Source organism: Chiloscyllium punctatum, chromosome 3 (assembly GCF_047496795.1).
Source record: "Chiloscyllium punctatum isolate Juve2018m chromosome 3, sChiPun1.3, whole genome shotgun sequence".
In the NCBI taxonomy this organism is placed as follows: domain Eukaryota; kingdom Metazoa; phylum Chordata; class Chondrichthyes; order Orectolobiformes; family Hemiscylliidae; genus Chiloscyllium; species Chiloscyllium punctatum.
The window spans coordinates 87,508,795-87,531,340 of NC_092741.1; the positions used below are offsets into that span (position 1 = coordinate 87,508,795).

Consider the following 22,546-nt stretch of genomic DNA (forward strand, 5'->3'; position numbering starts at 1 on the left):
TTATTGTAACAAATCAATTAAAATTAACAAAATTTAAAGGTTAATTCACAGGCCGGGATATTTTAAGTAAAAAGATAAATTAAACTTTAGGTAATCTATGAAATCAAGATATGTCGTATATAGTTACAAATCTTACTTGCTGCAAATGAGCCATTACTTGCAATCTGTTTTCTCAACTTTACCTCCATTTCTGTAGGTTCTTTCACTTCCCACTTAATTGTTTCAGAACTTCAGTGGCATTTGTTCGCAGCTGAATCCTACCCAAAGTCCCCAGGCCTTGTTACCACTAACAAGGTGCAATCTCTGTACCTTCTCTCTCACCTCGGTCACAATAGTTCTGGTGGTGCAGAAATCCCAATGAGTCCCTTCTTTGACCCCTTTACATAATCTTCAATGTCTTAGGCAGTCCCTCAAGACTTTCCATGTTACTTCCACTTTTCAGTCCACCTCTTATCTGATCTGGTAGGCTCTGCCAAGTCTGAACCAGCTGCAGTGGGTGTTATCCAATCCACAAATTCTTGCTATTCCTGTCTTCAGCGCTCTGTTTCTAACTGTATACCCCACTCAGTAACACAGTCTACTATATACTTAGAGACCTACTTCAATATCAGGATCTGTTCTGAAATGCCAGAGAATTGATCCACTTCTGAAGAACAATACAAAGGAATTTTGTATTCTGAACTGTCGACTGTAAAGACGAGCTGAAACACACATTACTGTAATTAGGCTTCTGTTTACCTTTTTGCATGTTAGGTTTTTATCAGATGGCAAGCTTGGATCACATATGTCTTTCCTAAAGCTTAATGATGCCACATTCAGAAAATTGGTGTAACCGTCTTTCAGAATACTCTCAATTCTCTTTGCTGTTACAAGAGACATCCTACAAAATAAAAATATAGATGTTTCCTGTATTTCATCATATTGATTGGAGGTGTTCATTTCCTGGTGCTTGTGTGGCACAAACTTTACTTGCCACTTATCAGCCTACACCTGAATCTTGCCAAGGTCTTGATGTAGGCAGACATATGAATGGTACTGAACACTGTCACGTGACAATAATCCAAAATCTGTTAAGGGATACAAATGTTGTCATATGTAATATGAGAACTTATTACACAATATTCCATTTGCAGCAGGATCATTAAATGGAGTTATATTTTTGTGAAAATTAAATATAAAAATAATTGATATTAAGTGCTTTTTACTTGATGATCCTGCATATAATTTTCAAATTATACTCTTCTTTGAAGTGTGTTTAGTGTCTGTAAATCCTACCCATATATCTTTTACTTTCATACATGTTAGACAGCTGTTTTTAGCTGCTCTTCAGCACATTCAGTGTTTTTAGCTTTGTAAATGAAGGTATGCAAATTATAATCCAAGTTAATTGATAATTTTCTATTGGTTCCAAGAAAACAGCAGTCGATATATTTTGAAGAGATCTCATCTGTAGGGTACTGTTTCATAAACCATTTAGAATTATTTCTTAAAGATTTTGAACAATTGCTGAGTACTGATATAAAATTAACAATATTTAACAATGTTTACATAAAATTTGCTTTGATGCTTTCTGCCATTTTTAAAAGGTGACAGTCTGATAAACAATGAGAGAGAGAGGAAAATGGTTGCTCAGATGCCAACAGGAACCACAAAATACACGGTAAAAATTTAAGACTTTTAATATATATAATTATTTTAATAATTCAAATAAATTCAGGTAACTCAAACTTGTAATCCTATTGCAGATAATGGCAAAATAAATTGATGGACGGACATTGTATTGAAATATGAGACAATGTGCGAAAGGTGTTCCAGAGCATTGAAATTGTAGTATGATACATAATTTTTTTTAATGTTGCAGGCTGACTCTCAGGACACACTAAATTCCATTGCTTTGAAATTCGATGTTACTCCAAATAAACTTGTTCAGATTAACAGGCTTTTCAGTCGTGTTGTTGTTCCTGGTCAGGTATGGCTTTGGTAACTTTGTAAAAGCTTCTCCCCCACTGTTTTAATATTTGATATATTTTTGGATGTTGTTTAAGTTTAAACTATTCCCAATGCCTTTCAGATTTTATATGTACCAGATTCACGTTCCTCACATGGTACAGCAAATTCACCAGACTGTGATAGCCCTCTTACTCCACCTTCATCTGATGCTGAGTATGATAAACTTCCAGTGAGTATTCACGTTGTTAATGGATACTTATTCTATAAATAATAAACTATCTGTACATCCTTTTAAACCTGCATAGTTTGAATGTAAATGTTTACCAGACTACAGACATTTGGTTCATAATTATTAATGACCTTAGTTGAGGTTTTCATGTTAGCCTTTACTTGTATAATTAATTGACTAATCTAACCTTTGCAGGATGCTGATTTTGCAAGAAAGGTAACTGCAAAGAATTTCTTCTCCTCACCAGTGCATTCACAATCTATTATGAGAGTAACATCTTCAGGTTCAGAAGATGACGAACCACTTACTGAGAAATTTTTGAAAATGAACTGCAGATACATAACAGATGGCGAGGTAACTGTAGTCATTACTTTGAACAATTTGAATTGTCGTCATTTTCACTATTTTGATTCTTCCACAAACTGAATAAGCTCATTGATTTGGGAAGAACTGAAAATCTGACCATTGAATGACTGAATTCAAGATTTACAAAGTGCGACAAAGCAGGAATTGCTGGAGAAACTCAACAGGTCTGGCAGCATCTGTGGGAAGAAAGCAGAGTTTAAAGTTTTGAGTCCAGTGACTCTTCATCAGACCAGTTCATTTTAACTTTCTTGCCTCTCCTAAACACTTTCATGTGTTTTGTACAAATGCAGATTTGGAGCAGGAAAATATAACATTTCCAAACTCCTCATTGAATTTAATCATGGTAAAAATTCTTTAACAATAATCCAAGATTCTTTTATAATTTTAGAATGCATAAAAATATTAGCTAAAATGCCCAAAAAGTCCCCGTCTACTTCCCATAGCAGTGTGCCTTCCATCATGCCAGCTCACATGGTTAATTGCACCATGCTGAGATGTAACAGTTGAGGATCTATGATAGGAGAAATCATTCTCCAAAAATCACACTCCCCATTGACCCCACTGCTTCTCCAACAGGCTTTGATCTCCCAAGGTGACAGTGGATCCTTTTTGAAGCATTTCATCTGGCTGAGGCCTCTCAAGCCATCCAATATTAATGGGGTTGCCAAAGACATCCTGCTGTAATGCAGTCTAAACAACTAAGGCAATCCACAGACTAAACTTTAAGGCACGGTTAAAGGATTCTGTCTAACCACTGATAAGGCTTTGCACATTCAAAATAAATAAATTTGAAGAAGAGCAGAATCATTTTGTCTAAATCTACATTATTTCCTCTGCCACTGCTACAAAACATAATCAGCTGATCGTTGCTGCTTTTAGGATCTTGTTTTGCTTCTTTTAAATGTTAAGCATAACATTCCTTGCACTACGAAGGGTTACATTTTATTCCAACTTCTTTGAATGAGATGGTGAGATGCTATACAAATGCAAGTTTTCATTTTCAGTTAAAGTTAGAAGTTTAGGACAAAGAAGTTGTAACATCTTTACACTGTGTAATGCGTTACAGTAGAAAACCCAGCATGTTTTAAACAATATAAAACTGAATCTCTGTTTACTTGCAGTTTTCTGTTGTATTCTGTCCGTGGTGTTGTTACATATGATGTTTTTATCATCAGGGTGTAGTGGGAGGAGTTATGATTGTCACTCCAAATAACATAATGTTTGACCCACACAAGTCCGATTCCCTTGTCATAGAGAATGGTTGTGAGGAGTATGGACTTATTTGCCCCATGGAAGAAGTGATATCCATTGCTTTGTACCCTGATATCTCGCACATGAAGATTAAAGATGCACTTCCATCGTAAGTGTTTTTCTTTTATAACAATGAATAAGAATTCTTTCTACTTTGGAAGTCACTTTGAATTTTCCTTGTGCACAACTACATTTAATAGTGAAATTGCAGTTTTGAATGAAATATGCTCTTATCAAACAGATTGAAATTTGTAAAAGTAATAGTTCAAATATATTATTGGGTTAAGTTAGCATTTGTGGTCCTTTGTTGCACATTCCTAATTGCCCTAGAGAGCTGCATTCTTGAACTGTTGTAAGCCTTGAGTTGTAGGGACACCATTAGTGCTGTTAGAAAGGGAGTTCTAGGTTTTTTGACCCAGTGAAAATGAAGTGAGAATGGTAATATATTTCCAGATGAGAATGGTTTGTGGCTTGGAGGGAGACTTGTCGGGGTGGTGTTCACATACATCTACTGATCTCATCGTGATAGTGGTCGATTTCATGGGTTTGGAATCTCTGATTGCTGTAATGCATGTTGTAGACAGTACACACTGCTGCCACTGCATTGGTGATGAAGGGCATAAATATTGAAAGCAGAAAACTTAAATGACATAGCAAAAAAAGCGATTGATTGAACTAGGAGGACTGGAACTAAAATAGTTTAACAGTTTCAAAATAAAATTATGGGAAAAAAGTATTCATTACATCTACAATACTTGCTTCATGTACAGACTTTATAGAATAAAATAACCAGTTCTGATTTTGCTTTGCCATGTTGCTGTGGTTTCACATCGTTAAGTCAGAGTTAGAATTCAGAGGTTTAAAGTTAATATGTATATTATCCATCTTGTACCCTTTTGTACTGCATTGTATTTGAATAATTTAAAGTTATTTTTCTCATTTACATTTTTCATTTCAAGATTTTAAGTTTTGTTTGACACTTTTGTGTTCATTTATTTTAAATTTTTGTTTAACATCACATGTGCATACTACATTTATCCTGACAGTGATGTACCAAAGGATCTCTCTCCTCTGTATAGGCCTGGAGATTGGGATGATCTATCTGCTGAGAAGGACCTAAATCCATTTAATCGTTTCAAGGATATGAATAAAACTAGTGACTTGAAGACACATGATTCCTTGGAGAACTGTTATCCTGTCCAAAAAAGTATGGAAGATGCATCTGATGAAGTTTTTACAGAACTTGCACCATCCCCAGTTGAAGAGGAACGTGCTGCTGTTGGTAGGGATGTTGCTAAAAATATGCTGTCAAAAGTCAGTTCTGTGGAGTCTGACCTGCAAGACAAAGGATATTACGGAAAAGATTCAACTACTGAAGGGAAATCAACACACTTGTCTGAAACACTGGAAAGTAAGAAACCTGAGTTACTTGTGCAAATTAGTGATTGCAGTGAACAACAAACCGTGTTTCAAAAAACTTTGACTGGGCAATTGTCAAAAATGTGCATTTATTCTTTTGAAAGCCCAACTAAAATGGTAGGTGTTCCTTTAGATGAGGTTAGTTCTGTGAACAGTGAAGTTATTTGTAATAGTGGTGACCTTTCAACTGATAAAAACAAAGGAATCAACCTAGAAAATGACTTGACTAAAGGGAGTAGAACTCCCTTGGTGCAGGTTTGTTCATCTGGTGTTCATCGAAATAACAATGAAATGACAAAATCTGCTCTGACGGAAGTAATTGAGGAAGATAATTTTGAAGCTGGTTGTCAATCAGAAATACAAGCTTTCTTTAACAAACTTAAAGGACCAATTGAAGGTAAACAGCAAATATTTCACTTCTTATTGAATCATATAATCACAGTATTTTACACTGTTATTTGGCTCATTATGTTTCTGTCAATTAACTGTGGATGACCTTACATTTAGTTCCAATCCTGGGCTTTCCTCCCATATTGTTAACATTTTTCTCTACATATTTGTTTCTTTCCTTTTAAAAGCTAGTCACCAGTTTCTGTTTCTGTCACCATTTGTGGTGGCAAACAATTGAGGATTCTTAAATATTTCGGAAGGATATAGACCAATTAGTGCAATAGACACTTAGTATCGGGGACTATGTAAAATTGATAAGTGAGATGTATTTTTGAGGGCTGCTAAGAAATGAGGCAAAAAGGATTGGAGGAGCTGAGATGCCAAAGTTTTTTGAATGTAAGAGTACAGCTATGTAAAGAGGTTTAGAAATGATTAAGTGTGCATTCAAAATTTATGTAAAGCCATAAGAAATAGGATGAGGAGTAGGCCATTCAGCCCTTTGAACCTACTCCACCATTCAATACAGTCGTGGCTGGTGTGACATTCAACATCATCTGACATTCTGTCTTTATTTTCCTGCCCTTTCCCCACAACCCTCAATTCCCCGACTGACCAAGAATTTATGTATTTCAGCTTTAAATGGATGAGAGAGCTCTGTCCCAACAGCTATCTATGGCAGAACTTTCCAAAGACCCTCAACTGAGAGAAGAAATTCCTCCTCATATCAGGGTAACATTTGGTGCCCTTTACTGTGAGATTATACTGTCTGATCCTAGACACTCCACATTTACCCTGTAAAGCCCCATAAGGATCATATGTTTAAACAAGATGACCTCTTATTCTTCTAAACTTCAGAGTAGAGTCCCAATTGGTTTAGCCTTTGTACATAAGACAATCCCTTCATACCAGGGATCATCCCTGTGAACCTTCTTTGAACTGCCTCCAATGAAATAATATCTTTCCTTAAATAGGGGACCAAAATTAGTCTAGGTACTGCAGATGCCATCTCACCAGCACCTTAAGCAGTTGCAGTAAGACTTCCTTATTCCTATACTCCAACCTCCTGGAAACCGGAACCAACATTTTATTAGCTTTCCTACTACTTGCTTGCACCTGTGCCCTAGCTTCCTATGATTCATGTACAAGTTCCCCCAAGTCCCTTTTGTATTACAGATTTCTGCATTTTTCGCCATTTAAATGATATTCTTGTTCTCCTTTCCAAAATTTAACAACTTTACATTTTTCCACCTTTTTATTTGCCAACTTTTTGCCCACTTACTTAATCTATAAATCTCTCTCTAAACTGTTTGATTCTGTCTCACGACTTGTTTTTCCACTGCTGACCAACTTGATTACTAGAGGATATAAGTTCACCATCAACAAATCAAATTTAAGAGGTTTTATTCTGTCAGTTAGCGGAACATGTAATGTCCAATTAGAAATAGTAACGGAAACAGACAAATAATATTTTAAAATATTTATTCACTTGCTTTTTAAAAGAGATGCGTACAGTGACATAGCCAATTAAATAATGATCTTTTATGCTGTTATAATAAAGGCACAATAAAGGTTATCAGTGTTTTGGGTTTTATAATTTTAGACAATAGAATATAAGAATGAAGCAGTTATTATAAATTTTCACTTGGCAATGATTAAGACACAATTAAGACATTGTGTGCAATGTTTGGATGTCCCCTTGTAGAAAGTGGGTAAACCCATCCAGCAAATACAGGGATAAGTAAATGTATGTATGAGGAGAGGGTTGAGATATTTATCTTTAACTGCTGGAGCTGATCAGGCTGAATGTATTTTCAGAGCTCTTTGTAATGTTCAGAATGTCTCAATGAGGGAAATAATGAAAGACCACTGCTTTGGATAGAGATTCTATGATGAAGACTCATGAAATTAAAATTATCAGAGAGTGAGAGGAAAGGTTAGGAGAATTTTATTTCCACAGAGATAGGTTGGAACGTAGAATGCTTTCCTTAAGGAAGATGTTTAGGCCAGTGTACCTGAGCAGTCTAAAACTAATCTCATTACTCCATTTACTCTTTCGCTGCCCAACTACTTATTCTTGAATTACAAAGAGCTGACACAGCCAGAATAATTTAATTAGCTTTCATTTTGAAGTCAGGGATTTAATATCCTAACAATACCTGAACAGTGGCAATAGTTTTTGATATTTGCCTGATCAAAGTTTCGCAGAATTTGAACAACTTTATCAGATTTTCTCATGATGAGAGTTTGTGTTTGTATGGTACATTCATTATTGAAGGCATCCCAAGCAATTTTAGTGAGATGCAAGAGGAAGCGAATGTCCTACTGAAGGTGTAGATATTAAGAGAAATGAACAAAATGATTCACAAGGAAGAAGATTTTTGGGGAGTCCATTTGGGGTAAATGGTAATTAGAAGCCAGTGTTATTTGATTTACTAATCATAATTTCATTAGTTCTTTCTAATTACATCACTCCACTTATATCAATAGGATTAGATCTCCCATTGCTCATATTTAAATATTTTCAGATATGCTTCCATCAAAAGAGGAGAAGAGTAAGAAACCACCTATGTTCCTCTGCATTAAAGTTGGGAAACCTATGCGAAAGTCATTTGTATCATATAATTTGACTACGATGCATCAATATGTGAAGAAGGGCAAACAACCAGAGTATTGGTTTGCAGTTCCACAAGAAAGGTGAGTTCTTGAATGTTTAATTGTTTTGTCACTTAAAGCTTCAAAGGCTAATCATTTTTCCCAATGAGCAAATAATATTTTTTTAAAAAAACTTCTGCAACTTTTTGAAATCATGTTTGTGTGTTTTCAACCACTTTGCAGGATTTAGAAACGACAGCAATTTGGAATTATTCAGCACTTTTGGTATACGGAAAAATCTAAATCATTTCTCAGATGTGTAAGCAGTAAAAAAAGATGCTGAACCAAATATAGGTGCAGAATTGGGTTTTGGATCTTGCAGGAGAGGGGATGTAGGGAGAGAATTTCTGGTTGTAAATGTGAAATTCATTCATTCATTCAGTTTATTAGAGTCTTCAGGACAGATGATGATATTTGGATGAAAGTGGGCATTGGAAGATCTTGATACAAACTTCCAGAAATAGCCAGCCCCCTCCTATTTCAGGTTCGAATTATTCTCAAGAATGCACCAGAATTTTCAACTTTAAATCTCAGTTTCTACATGCATCAATCATTTCATGAAGAATTATTTCCTGATTTTGTTTTTCTCTCTGTGCTTGTTTGAAATTGTTGCCTTGTCCTCCTCTTGCAACTTAATTTTTAAATTTGGATACCTCTTGCACCACCTTTTGAAATGCTCTTTATTAGCACCTGCTTTGTATGCTAAAAGCTGAACTTTCACCAGTCATTCATCAAGTTGTAGAGATGTATAGCAAGGAAACAGACCTCTTGGTCCAGCTCATCCATGTCAACCAGATATACTAAATTAATCTAGTCCCAATTGCCAGCATATGGCCCATATCCCTGTTCATATACCCATCCAGATGCCTTTTAGATATTGTAGCTGTATCAGCCTCCACCACTTCCTCTGGCAGCTCATTCCATTAACATACCAACCTCTACATGAAAAAGGTGTCCCTTCGATCCCTTTTAAATCTTTCCCTTCTCACCTTAAACCTATGACCTCTAGTTTTGGACTCCATCACCCTGGGGAAAAGACCTTATCTATTTACACTATCCATGCCCCTCATGATTTTATAAACCTCTATAAGGTCACCCCTCAGCCTCCGATGCTCCGGGAAAATATCCCCAGTCTTTTCAGCCTCTGCCTATAGCTCAAACCATACAATCCTAGCAACAGTCTTGTAAATCTTTTCTGAACCCTTTCAAGTTTCACAACTACCTCCCCATAAGCAGGAGACCAGAATTTCACACTATATTCCAAAAGTGGCCTAACCAATGTCCTGTACAGCCGCAACATACCTTCCAACTCTTATATTCTATGCATTGGCCAATAAAGGAAAGCATACTAAATGCTTTCTTCACTATCCTGACTATCTGGGTCTCCACTTTCAAGGAACTATGAACTATGAACCTGCATTCCGAGAGAACGAGATCTTTCTGGACAAGACCTTCAGCAAGGTTATTACACCGACCAGAGCAGAAGAGAGCAGACAATGAGGAAGGCAGAGAGGAGACAGGTGCAAGACACCCTGGGGGAAGTACCTTTCAGCAACAAGTTAAATCTTTTGGAAACAGAGACAGATGACACTGCCAATCCGCAAGGCGGCCAGGTCTGTCAATCAAAAGTTGGCGTGGAGACAGAGTGGAAGAGTCGGACATCGCACAGAGCCGTGGTAATAGGGGACTCCATAGTGAGAGTAACTGACTGGGGTTTTTGTGGCAGCAGGCGGGACTTAAGGATGGTGTGTTGCCTTCCTGGTGCCTGCGTTAAAGACATCACAGACAGATTGCAGGAAATCCTCAAGGACGAAGGTGAAGAGCCACAAGTGGTGGTACATGTCGGCACAAATGATGTCGGGAAGAAAAGGAGGAACATACTACAGTGGGACTTCGGAGAACTAGGAAGAAGGCTGAAAAGCAGGACGTCTAGAGTGGTTATCTCCAGTTTGCTTCCAGTTCCTCGGGCTGGTGAGACCAGAAACAGGGAGATAATGGACTTGAATGTGTGGCTGGGGAACTGGTGCAGGAAACAAGGATTTAAATTCTTGGATCACTGGGGTATGTTTTGTGGTAAGCATAAATTATACAAGAGAGACGGTTTACACCTTAATAGGTTGGGGACCAGCATTTTGGCAGGCAGGTGTGCTACTGCAACACAGCTACATTTAAACTAAGTAGTGGGGGGGGGGGTATACAAACTGGATGTTTAAGAAGGAAATTGGAGGGAAAGTTAGAACAAGGGAAGTCAAGAAAGACAACTGTATCAATGAAGGAGAAAACTCAAAAAGGGATCATGCTGTAAGGTTGAGTGAAATAGGAGTTGATGGGAAGGGTGAGGACTCTAACAAATTAAAAATACTATATATGAATGCACGAAGCATTAGAAATGAGATGGATGAGCTTGAGGCTCTTTTGGAAATCGGCAGATACGATATTGTGGGGATAACTGAGATGTAGCTTCAAGTGGACAGGCTCTGGGAAATGAATATTCAAGGCTACATGTGTTATCGTAGGGACAGACTGACAGGCAGAGGGGGTGGTGGCCATGTTGGTAAGGGATGATATTCAGTCCCTTGCGCGGGAGGACCTAGAATCAGGGGATGTAGAGTCAGTATGGATAGAGCTGAGAAATTCTAAGTGTAAAAAGACCCTCTTGGGAGTTCTCTACAGGCCCCCAAACAGTAGTCCGGATGTCGGATGTAAGTTGAATCAGGAGCTGAAATTGGCCTGTCGCAAAGATGTTACTACAGTTGTTATGGGGGATTTCAACATGCAGGTAGACTGGGAGAATCAGGATGGGGAATTGGACCTCAAGAAAGAGACTTTGTGGAGTGCCTCCGAGATGGATTCTTAGAACAGCAGGTGCTGGAGCCTACTAGGGAGAAGGCAACTCTGGATCTGGTATTGTGCAACGAACCAGAATTGATCAGGGACTTCAAAGTGAAGGAGCCATTGGGAAGTAGTGACCATAATACAATAAGCTTCAATCTGCAATTTGAGAGGGAGAGGATACAATCAGAAGTGACAATTTTTCAGTTGAATAAAGGGAACTATGGAGCTATGAGAGAGAAGCTGGCCAAAGTACAATTGTGCAATACCTTAGCAGGGATGACAGTGGAGGAACAATGGCAGATATTTCTGTGTATAATGCAGGCAATGCAGAATCAGTACATTCCAAAAAGGTAAAAAGATCCTAGGAGGAGACATGGGTGGCCGTGGCTGACTAGGGAAGTTAAGAAACATATAAAGTTAAAAGAGAAAAAGTATAACATAGCAAAGATAAGTGGGAAAACGGAGGACTGGGAAGCTTTTAAAGAACAACAGAGGATTACTAAGAAGGAAATAAGCAGAGAAAAAATGAGGTACGAAGGTAAACTGGCCAAAAATATAAAGGAGGATAGTAAAAGCATTTTTAGGTATGTGAAAGGCAAAAAAAGTTTAAGACTAAAATTGGGCCCTTGAAGACAGAAACAGGGGAATATATTATGGGGAACAAAGAAATGACAGAAGAATTGAATTGGTACTTCAGATCTGTGTTCACTGGGGAAGACACAAGCAATCTTCCTGAGGTAACAGTGGCTGAAGGATCTGAACTTCAGGGAATTTATATGTGCCAGGAATTGGTGTTGGAGAGACTGTTAGGTATGAAGGTTGATAAGTCCCCGGGGCCTGATGGTCTACATCCCAGGGACTGAAGGAGGTGGCTCGAGAAATCGTGGATGCGTTGGTGATTATTTTCCAGAGTTCGATAGATTCCAGATCAGTTCCTACGGATTGGAGGGTGGCTAATGTTGTACCATTTTTTAAGAAAGGTGGGAAAGAGAAAGCAGGAAATTATAGACCAGTTAGTCTGACCTCAGTGGTGGGAAACATGCTGGAGTCTATTATAAAGGATGAAATTACGATACATCTGGATAGTAGTAACAGGATAGGTCAGAGTCAGCATGGATTTATGCTTGACTAATCTTCTGGATAGGTCAGAGTCAGCATGCTTGACTAATCTTCTGGAATTTTTTGAGGATGTAACTCTGAAGATGGACGAGGGAGATCCAGTAGATGTAGTGTACCTGGACTTTCAGAAAGCTTTTGATAAAGTCTCACATAGGAGGTTAGTGAGCAAAATTAGGGCGCATGGTATTGGGGGCAAAGTACTAACTTGGATTGAAAGTTGGTTGGCTGACAGGAAACAAAGAGTAGTGATAAATGGCTCAATTTCGGAATGGCAGGTAGTGACCAGTGGGGTACCGCAGGGATCAGTGCTGGGACTGCAGCTTTTTCCAATATATATTAACGATATAGAAGATGGTATTAGTAATAACATTAGCAAATTTGCTGATGATACTAAACTGGGAGGCAGGGTGAAATGTGAGGAGGATGTTAGGAGATTACAGGGTGACCTGGACAGGTTAGGTGAGTGGACAGATGCATGGCACTTGCAGTTTAATGTGGATAAATGTATGGTTATCCACTTTGGTGGCAAGAACAGGAAGGCAGATTACTACCTAAATGGAATCAATTTAGGTAAAGGGGCAGTACAGAGAGATCTGGGTGTTCTTGTACACCAGTCATGAAGGTAAGCATGCAGGTACAACAGGTAATGAAGAAGGCTAATAGCATGCTGGCCTTCATAACAAGAGAGATTGAGTATGGAAGCAAATAGATTCTTCTGCAGCTGTACAGGGCCCTGGTGAGACCACACCTGGAGTATTGTGTGCAGTTCTGGTCTCCAAATTTGAGGAAAGACATTCTGGCTATTGAGGGAGTGCAGCGTAGGTTCATGAGGTCAGTTCCTGGAATGGCGGGACTACCTTACGCTGAAAGACTGGAGTAACTGGGATTGTATACCCTTGAGTTTAGAAGACTGAGAGGGGATCTAATTGAGACATATAAGATTATTAAAAGATTGGATACTCTGGAGACAGGAAACATGTTTCCGCTGATGGGTGAGTGCCGAACCAGCGGACACAGCTTAAAAATACGGGGTAGACCATTTAGGACAGAGATGAGGAGAAACTTCTTCACCCAGAGAGTGGTGGTTGTGTGGAATGCTCTGCCCCAGAGGGCAGTGGAGGCCCAGTCTCTGGATTCATTTAAGAAAGAGTTGGATAGAGCTCTCAAGGATAGTGGAATCAAGGGTTATGGAGATAAGGCAGGAACAGGATACTGATTAAGGATGATCAGCCATGATCATATTGAATGGTGGTGCAGGCTCGAAGGGCAGAATGGCCTACTCCTGCACCTATTGTCTTTTGTTCAGCAACACTTCCCAGGACCTTACCTTTAAGTATATAAGGCCTGCCTTGAATTGCTTTTCTAAAATGCAGCACCACTTTATCTAAACTAAAACCAAAAGAGAAAATGCTGGAAAATCTCAGCAGGTTTGGCAGCATCTGTAAGGAGAGAAAAGAGCTGACGTTTTGAGTCTAACTGACTCTTTGTCAAAGCTGGACTTTGACAAAGGGTCAGTTAGACTCGAAACGTCAGCTCTTTTCTTTCCTTACAGATGCTGCAAGACCTCCTTTGATTTTACAGCATTTTCTCTTTTGGTTTCAGATTCCAGCATCCACAGTAAATTGCTTTTGTCTAAGCTAAACTCCATCTGCCACTCCTCAGTTCATTGGCTCATATGATGAAGATTTCGTTGTACTCTGAAGTAACCTCCTTTGCTGTCCATTTCACCTCTAATGTTGGTGTCATCTGCAAACTTACTTGCCATACCTCCTATGTTCAATTCCAAGTTGTTTATATAAATAACAAAAAGCAGTGGACCTAACACTGATCCTTCCTTATAACTCAGATATTTGGTATTCAATAGCAGTCTCTTTACTTCTTGCAAAGTGCTTACTACTCTGCATCTTAACAGTAAGAATTGGTCTCAGTAGAGAACTAGGCAGTTTGAATCGCAAGTTTCTCTAAATTGTGCTGTACTGTTTTGACTGTGTAGTTCAGTATTCTGTTGGCTTTATTGTTTGCTGCTGTACATTGGTTGAGCACATTTAGGTTCAAATCTGTTGAGGCTTAATCTTTTGCAGCTTCAATTGTTGCTATTTCATTCTAAAGATATTCACATTTTCTAGTGGAATTCCGTCCATTCATGAAGATGGCCGCTACTTAAATTCTTTCCTGACAGCCTGAACTGGACCTTTGAACAAATATAAACGAGTAGTCTAAGTACATAGAACATTTGGCATTCGATTGATTTTCTGTGTAAAACATTGTCTAAAGTGTTAACAGTACTAAGGGTTTTCCTGCAGTGAATAAGCATTTAGAAGATAAGAATTATCAGACATTCCTTTTGCTGGTTCCTTTTTAGACGCTTAAAATTATGAAACAGACTAGACTCAAGCAAGTCCAATTTACCTGCATTTTTTCCAACGTTTAACTGGGGTTTGATTAAAGCCATCTTCATGCTCACATGCACTGCTTTCATGTTTAAATATGCAGGAATGGTGTGAACACCTGTCTTGATTACTGTTGTTCACATACTAATTTTCACAGTCCAATTTGTATTCTGAAGAATTACATAGTTCTGCATATTGATAACCAAGTTTATCAATTATTTGTCTGTTTTGAAATAATACCAATTAAAACACTTATGGGTGAGTTTATCAGTTAACCCAAAGCACTTAAATACATAAATGTTCTGATACTTTAATATCCCAGACCACAGATTTCATTCACCAAGCATTGTTTTACATAGGCCTATCTGAATATTCATACAGCAGGAGGAGCTTATATTTGCTTCTTATGTTACACATCACTTAGAGTTGTGCATGCAGATGTCAGAGAGTCATTGAGATTTTGCAGCACGGAAGCAGATCCTTCTGCCCGTTGTCTATGCTGGTCATCAAATAGCCATCTGTTTTCATTCCATTTTTCAGCATTGGCCTATGCTCTTGCATCCTCTTGAGTTTCATGTGTCCATCGCAGTAGCCTTTAATGTCTTGCGAGTTCATGCCTCTTCCATCATTTTTGGCAGTGAGTTCCAAATACCTACAACCCTCTGGGTGAAAACAATTTTCTCCAGGTTCCCTATAAACCTCTGCTTCTTACTTTAAAATTACTTTGCCTGAATATTGGCCCCTGTATCTATGTTCTCAACTTTGTACGTCTCAATCAAATTTCCCCCTTAAGCCATAGCTGCTCTAAGGAAAAACAATCCCAGCCTCCCTAGTCTCTCTTCATAGCTGAAGTGCTATAGCCCAGACAACATCCAGATGAATCTTCTCTGCATCCACGCTATTGCAGTTGTATCCTTCCTATGGTGTAGTGATCAGAACTGCATATAGTACACCAGTTGTGGCCGTAACTAATGTTATGTGCAGCTTCATCAATACTTCCTTGCTCTTTTAGTCAATGCCTTGACTAACAAAGGCAAGAATCCCAAATAGCTTCTTAACCACTGTATCTACCTTTCCTTAAGGACTCTTGCACCTTGTTAGTCTTCCCAAAATGCATCACCTCACACTTTTCAGGATTAAATTCCATTTGCTACTGTTCAGCCCATCTGATCATCCCTTTTATATTGTCCAGAAATCTAAAGCTTTACTCATTATTTACCACCCCACCAATTTTTGTTATCTTGTGAACTGATCATACTTCCAACATTCATATCTTGATCATTAAGGTACACAACAAACAGCAAGGGGATCTGTACTGAAACCTGTGGTAATGGACACAGGCTACCAATGGCAAAAACGTTCGTCGAGCATCATGTTCTGCTTTCTGCTACTAAGAGAAAGTGAGGACTGCAGTTGCTGCAGAGTCAGAGTTGAAAAGGATGGCACTGGAAAAGCACAGCAGTTCAGGTAGCAGCAGTGTCAACATTTCAGGCATACGCCTTTCGTCAGGAATGTCGAGAGGGGAAAAGGGATAGAGGGATAGTGGGGTTGAGGCTGGGGGTAAGGTAGGTAGGAAGGTGATAGGTGGATGCAGGTGGGGGTTAATTGTGATAGATTGGTGAGGAGGGTGGAGCGGATAGGTGGGAAGGAAGATGGACAGCTCAAGAGGGCAGTGTTGAGTTAGAGAGTTGGATCTGGGATGAGGTAAGGGGATAGGAGATTTGAAAACTAGTGAAGTCAACGTTGATGCTGTGTGGTTGAAGAGTCCCAAGGTGGAGATGAGGCATTCTTCCTCCAGTTGGCGGGTGGCTTTTATTTAGCGATAGAGGAGGCCCAGGATTTGAATGTCCTTGATGGAGTTGAAGTGGTTGGTAACAGGGTGGTGGTGTTGTTGGGTGCGTGTGTCCCAGAGGTGTTCCCTGAAACACTCAGCAAGTTGGCATCCTGTCTCCCCGATGTAGAGCAGACCACATCGAGAGCAACAGACACAGTAGAGGAGATGGGTGGATGTGCAGGAAAATGTCTGCTGAATGTGAAAAGATCCTTTGAGACCTTGGACAGCAGTGAGGGGGGAAGTGTGGGTGCAGGTTTTGCACCGCATGCGGCGGCAAGGCAAGATGGAGGGAGGGTTGGTGGGTGGAGTGTGGACCTAACAAGGGAATCATGGAGGGAATGGTTTCTGTGGAACACAGATAGGGGTGGGGAGGGGAGTATATCTTTGGTGGTGGGGTCTGAGTGTATATGGTGGAGGATAATGTGTTGTATCCGGATATTAGTGGAGTCGGGGGGGGGAGGGAGGGATTCTATCCTTGTTGAGGGGGTGGGGTTTGAGGGCGGAGGTGCAGGAAGTGGAGGAGATGCACTGGAAGGCATTGTTGACCACGTGGGAGAGGAAATTACCGTCCCTGAAGTAGGAGGACATCTGAGATGTCCTGGAGTGGAATTGCTCCTCCTGGGAGTAGATATGGCAGAGGAAAAGGAATTGGGAGTATGGGATCGGATTTGTACATGGGTGGGTGGGAGGAGTTTTACTGAAGGTAGCTGTGGGAAGTGGTGGGTTTGAAGTAAATGTCCGTGTTGAGTCAGTCACCGGAGATGAACACAGAAAGGTCCAAGAAGGGGAGGGAGGTGTGAGAAATGGTTTATGTGAACTTGAGGTCAAAGTGGAAGGTGTTGGTGAAGTTGATTAACCATTGAATTTTGGATCCAATTTGCCAAATTACCCTGGATCCCATGGGCTTCTTGCTTCTTAACCAGTCTGCATTTGAAACCTTGTCAACAGCTTACTGAAGTCCACATCAACCATATCAGCTGTACTACTCTCCTCTAACACACTTTGTCAATTCTTTTCAAAATTCAATCAAATTTGTTAGATGTGATGTCCACATCAACCATATCAGCTGTACTACTCTCCTCTAACACACTTTGTCAATTCTTTTCAAAATTCAATCAAATTTGTTAGATGTGATCCGCCATGGGCTGACTATCCTTGATTTCGCTTTGCTTGTCCAAGTGGAAATTAATTCTGTGCTTCAGTACTTTTCCAATAGTTTCCAATCACAGATGTTAATGGTACCACTTTAGCTATCTTGCAGTCCTCTGGCACTTTTCTTGGGGTCAGTGAGGATTTGAGAATTAATGTCAGAGCCCCTGATATCTCCTTTGTTGCCTCCCAAAGCAGCCTGGGATACATCTCATCTAGATTAGTGGTGCTGGAAGAGCACAGCAGTTCAGGCAGCATCCAACGAGCAGCGAATTCGACGTTTCAGGCAAAAGCCCTTCATCAGGGGAAAAGCCTACTACATCTCATCTGGGCCTTGGAATTTATCCACTTCCAAGTCTATCAATACCACCTCTCTCTCAATGCTGATTCATTCAAGTATATTGTAGATCCCCTCCCAGATTTCTACATCTATCGTCCTTCTCTGTTCTGGATACAGATGAAAAGTATTCATTTAAAACCTCAACAGTGTCTTCTGGATCCCCACATATGTTGCCACTTTAGTTTATAATGGGTGTACTATTTTCCTAGTTATTCTCTTGCCCATTATATTCTTTAAAAACACCGTTGGATTTTACATAATGTTACTTGCCAGTGATTCTTTTCATGTCCCCTCTTTGTTCTCCTAGTTTTTAAGCAATTCCCTGCAATTTCTATACTCCTCCAGTATCTGCCATAAGCTTCCTTTATTTTTCCCTTAACCAATCCTATATGTCCCAGGTGCTCTGGACTTGTTAATCCCACCCTTTACCTTTTACAGGAACGTATTGGCCCTGCACCCTCACTATTAATTTCAAACGTCCCCGACTGATATGATGTGGATTTTCCTGCAAATAGCTTCTCCAGTCCACTTTTGCCTTGTCTTAGTTTATTGAAATTGGCTTTTCCCAATTCAAAATCTTTATTTCTTAACAGCTTTGTCCTTATCCATAATTATGTTAAATCTCAGTGAATTATGGTCACTACCACTGAAATGTTCGCCCCACTACCACATCTACCACTTGGCCTAAAATTAGATCCAACACTAACTGCTCTCTTGTTAGATTTTGTTTACATGCTGGCATAAAGAGCTCTCCTGGATGTATTTTAAGAATTCTACTCCCTCTAAGCCTTTCATACTTTGTCTATTCCAGTTAAGTTTGATGAAGTTGAAGTCCCCTACTGTTATAATCTTATTATTTTTACGTTTCTCTTGAGATTTGCCTACATATGTCTGTCCATATATTCCTATAGGACATCTCTGATAAAATGGACGCTCCCCAAGCCGTGTGTTTTTAGGTGCTATCCATTTGGCATAATTTGAGGAAAGATCTAAGAAATCATGCTCACATACTGTGGTAATTGACTCCTTGATCAATATGGCAGCACCACCTCTTTTTTTTACCCTGTCTCATTTGCTCACTCATCCACCCACCTGATTAAATTCTGTTGTGATGTACAGATACATTCATTGGGCTTGACCACATAGTTCAAACCATAAACTTTTTTTGTTCTCTTGCTAAGTGTTGTCACATTGAAAATGCTGACCACGGTTATCACCTGAACCCATTTAGCCCCTGCTAGACTCATGGTTTTCTTCCTAGTCATAACTTGTCCGCATATGTAAGGCTATCCAGAGATGATGTATGGAGAATCTACCACACATATGAAGTATTTTGTCTGTCTTTCTGTTTCTTGCTCCACCACTTCCTCACTCTTCAATCCTCTAATCCAACAATTTATCCATAATTGTAGCTGCTCTTTATTTTCTAATTACACTTCTCACACTGCTGGGAGGCTTCCAAGTAACGGTATGATAAACTGAAGATAGAGACCTGAGAATATTTTTGACAGTTTACACTGTCCTTTACCTGACTGTTTAAGACCAATATGCTATTTTTGGAGTAACTTTAAAGTGAATAAAATGCCATAATTTTTTCTGATAACTTTGGAAATATGTTCAAAATACAAATCAAAACAGCTTGCTCTTATAATTTATTAACTTTATTTACTGAGAAAATAAATTATTTGGTTTGATGGGTTAGCTGAGCTAGATATTACAGAATTGCAGTATTATTGATTTATTGCTTAAATATAATGCTTTGGAGCGACATTGCTGGTTTACAATGTTGCATATCACTTTTGGACGTTTTGTCGGTAAAAGTCAATTAGGGATTTCAATTGGCACCTCCAGAAATCATTTCAGTTTTGTGACCAAAAAAAAATGTAATGTGTTGCTTCACAAAGTCAACTCCGTTCTGCTGATAAATGTTTGTAAATTTCAGAATGATGTAGCAGATATATTTGTATAATCTACAGCCACAGGTGTTGTGCCTTTATTTAAGAGAGGCTGTAACCAGAATCCTGGGAACTATATACGTGTGAATTTGACATCAGTGGTATGTACATTATCGGAGTAGACTTTGAGAGATAGGATTTACATGCATTTGAAGTAAAGCAAGGACTGATTAGGGATAGTCAGCATGGCTTTGTGTGTGGGAAATTGTGTCACATAAAACTTGATTGAATTTTTTGAGTAAGTACAGGTAGTTCTTCTATAATGCGGTGGTTGCGTTGTTGTGCAACCCCAGATTATAGAAAAATCGCACTTTAGAAACAGCACTTAAAGTGTTGGTGATGTAATCAAGTTAGAGCCAAAACACTTTTTAAAAGTTTGTACTTTAGAAACAACATCCCCAATTTGTCAAATGCAGTATAGTAAATTTGTGTTATCGAAACACACATTATAGCAGAACAAACTGTACCCAAAACGATTGAAGGCAGAATGGTAGACATTTTCTACATGAACTTTGGTAAAGCCTTTGACAAGGTTCTGCCTGGTAAACTGATTAGTAAAGTTAGATCACATGGGATTCAGGGAGAGCTTGCCAATTGGATACAAAATTGGCTTGATGGTAGGAGACAGAGCGTGGTGGTGGTGTGTGTTTTGGACTGGAGGCCTGTGACCAGCAGTATTCTGCAAGGTTTGGTGCTGGATCCACTTACGTTTGTAATCTATATAAACGATTTGGATAAGAATTTAGAAGGCACGGGTTAGTAAATTTATGAGTGATACTAAAATTGGTGGTATAGTGGACAGTGAAGATTATAATGGGATCTTGATCGACTGGGCTAATGGGCTGAGGAGTGGCAGGTAGAGTTTAGTTTGGATAAATGTGAGGTATTGCATTTTGGTAAAACAAACAAGAACAGGACTTATACAGTTAATCATAGGGTCCTGGGTAATGTTATCAAATAGAGAGTCCTAAGGATTCAGGTACATAGTTCTTTAAAAGTTGCATCACAGGTAGATATGATGGTTAAGAAGGCATTTAACATGCTTGTCTTCATCGTTCAGACCATTGAGTGTCGGATTTGGGGCATCATGTTGAGGTTGTACAGAACATTGGTGAGGCCACTTTTGAAATACTGTGTGCAGTTCTGATCACCCCGCTATAGGAAGGGTATTATTAAATTGGAGAGGCTTCAGCAAAGATTGACCAGAATGTTGCCAGGACCTTTGAGTTATAAGAATAGGCTGGATATGCTGGAACATGTTTCACTGAATTGTAGGAGGTTGAGAGATGAATTATAAACTTAGTAAGATCACGAGGAACATAGATAAGATGAATAGCAACGGTCTTTTTCCTATGGTGGATGAGTTCAAAATGAAGGAGTATGATTAATGAGCAGCGCTCTGAAGGCTTGAGATTTCAAATAAACCTGTTGGACTATAATCTGATGTCGTGTAACTTCTGACTTTGTCCACCCAGTCCAACACTGGCACCTCCATGTCATATTTTCAAGGGAGAGGGGAACTTTTTCCCTGAGGGCAACTTTTTCATTCAGAGGGTGGTTCGTGTGTGAAGATGCAGGTACAGTAACAATATTTGGATAGATACGTGAATAGGAAAAGTTCAGAGAGATTTGGGCCAACTAGAGTCATAGAGATGTACAGCATGGAAACAGACCCTTTGGTCCAACCCATCCACGTCTACCAGATATCCCACCTCAATCTAGTTCAACCTACCAGCACCCGGCCCACATCCCTCCAAACCCTTCCTATTCATATATCCATCCAGATGCCTCTTAAATTTTGCAATTGTACCAGCCTCCACCACTTCCTCTGGCAGCCCATTCCACACACTTATCACCCTCTGCGTAAAAAAAGTTGCCCCTTAAGTCTTTTTTTTATCTTTTCCCTCTCACCCTAAACCTATGCCCTCTAGTTCTGGACTCCCCCACCCTAGGGAAAAGACCTTGTCTATTTATCCTATCCTTGCCCCTCATGATTTTATAAACCTGGTCATCCCTTAGCCTCCGATGCTGCAGGGAAAACAGCCCTAGTCTATTCAACCACTCCACATAGCTCAAATCCAATACTACAGGAAAAACAGCCCCAGCATATTTATCTTTCCCTATAGCTCAAATCCTCCAATCCTGGCAACATCCTTTAAATCTTTTCTGAACCCTTTCAAGTTTCATAACATCCTTCCGATAGGATGCAGGCAAGTGAGACAAATTAAGATTGAGAAAATTGGTTGGCATGGATAATTTAGACCAAATGTTCTGTTCTGTTCTGTATGTCTCTATGACTCTTAATTGGAAGTAGGACATTGCACAACCTAGAGCTATATGATCTGTAGTACAATGACCTTGATCAAATACCCAGGTTCAATATGTCAATGAATGAAATAGAGACTGAGTGGTTGAAGGGTTTAGAATGAATCATAGTGTCAATAGAGTCATTCAGCATAGAAACCAGCTTTTCAGTGCACCACGTCTATGCCAACCAGCAAAACCCAAACTATACTAATCCCATTTACCTTTAGATTAGATTAGATTAGATCACTTAGTGTGGAAACAGGCCCTTCGGCCCAACAAGTCCACACCAACCCGCCGAAGCGCAACCCACCCAGACCCATTCCCCTACATTTATCCCTTCGCTTAACACTACGGGCAATT

The 22,546-nt window shown here is 39.4% G+C and overlaps 1 protein-coding gene across 5 annotated transcripts in view; it reads left to right on the forward strand.

The window, feature by feature from the left end:
* LOC140462260 (nuclear receptor coactivator 7-like) overlaps positions 1–22,546 on the forward strand; it is a 116,062-nt gene that overhangs the window by 70,464 nt on the left and 23,052 nt on the right. For 3 of the 5 annotated variants that reach the window (XM_072555989.1, XM_072555988.1, XM_072555991.1), the window contains 7 exons: positions 1,587–1,660; positions 1,862–1,969; positions 2,072–2,179; positions 2,375–2,533; positions 3,721–3,905; positions 4,843–5,612; positions 8,131–8,299. In XM_072555989.1, coding sequence (XP_072412090.1) covers positions 1,587–1,660; positions 1,862–1,969; positions 2,072–2,179; positions 2,375–2,533; positions 3,721–3,905; positions 4,843–5,612; positions 8,131–8,299 — 1,573 coding nt within the window. The remainder of the gene's footprint in view (positions 1–1,586; positions 1,661–1,861; positions 1,970–2,071; positions 2,180–2,374; positions 2,534–3,720; positions 3,906–4,842; positions 5,613–8,130; positions 8,300–22,546) is intronic. The other 2 variants (XM_072555992.1, XM_072555990.1) reach the window with 2 other exon arrangements.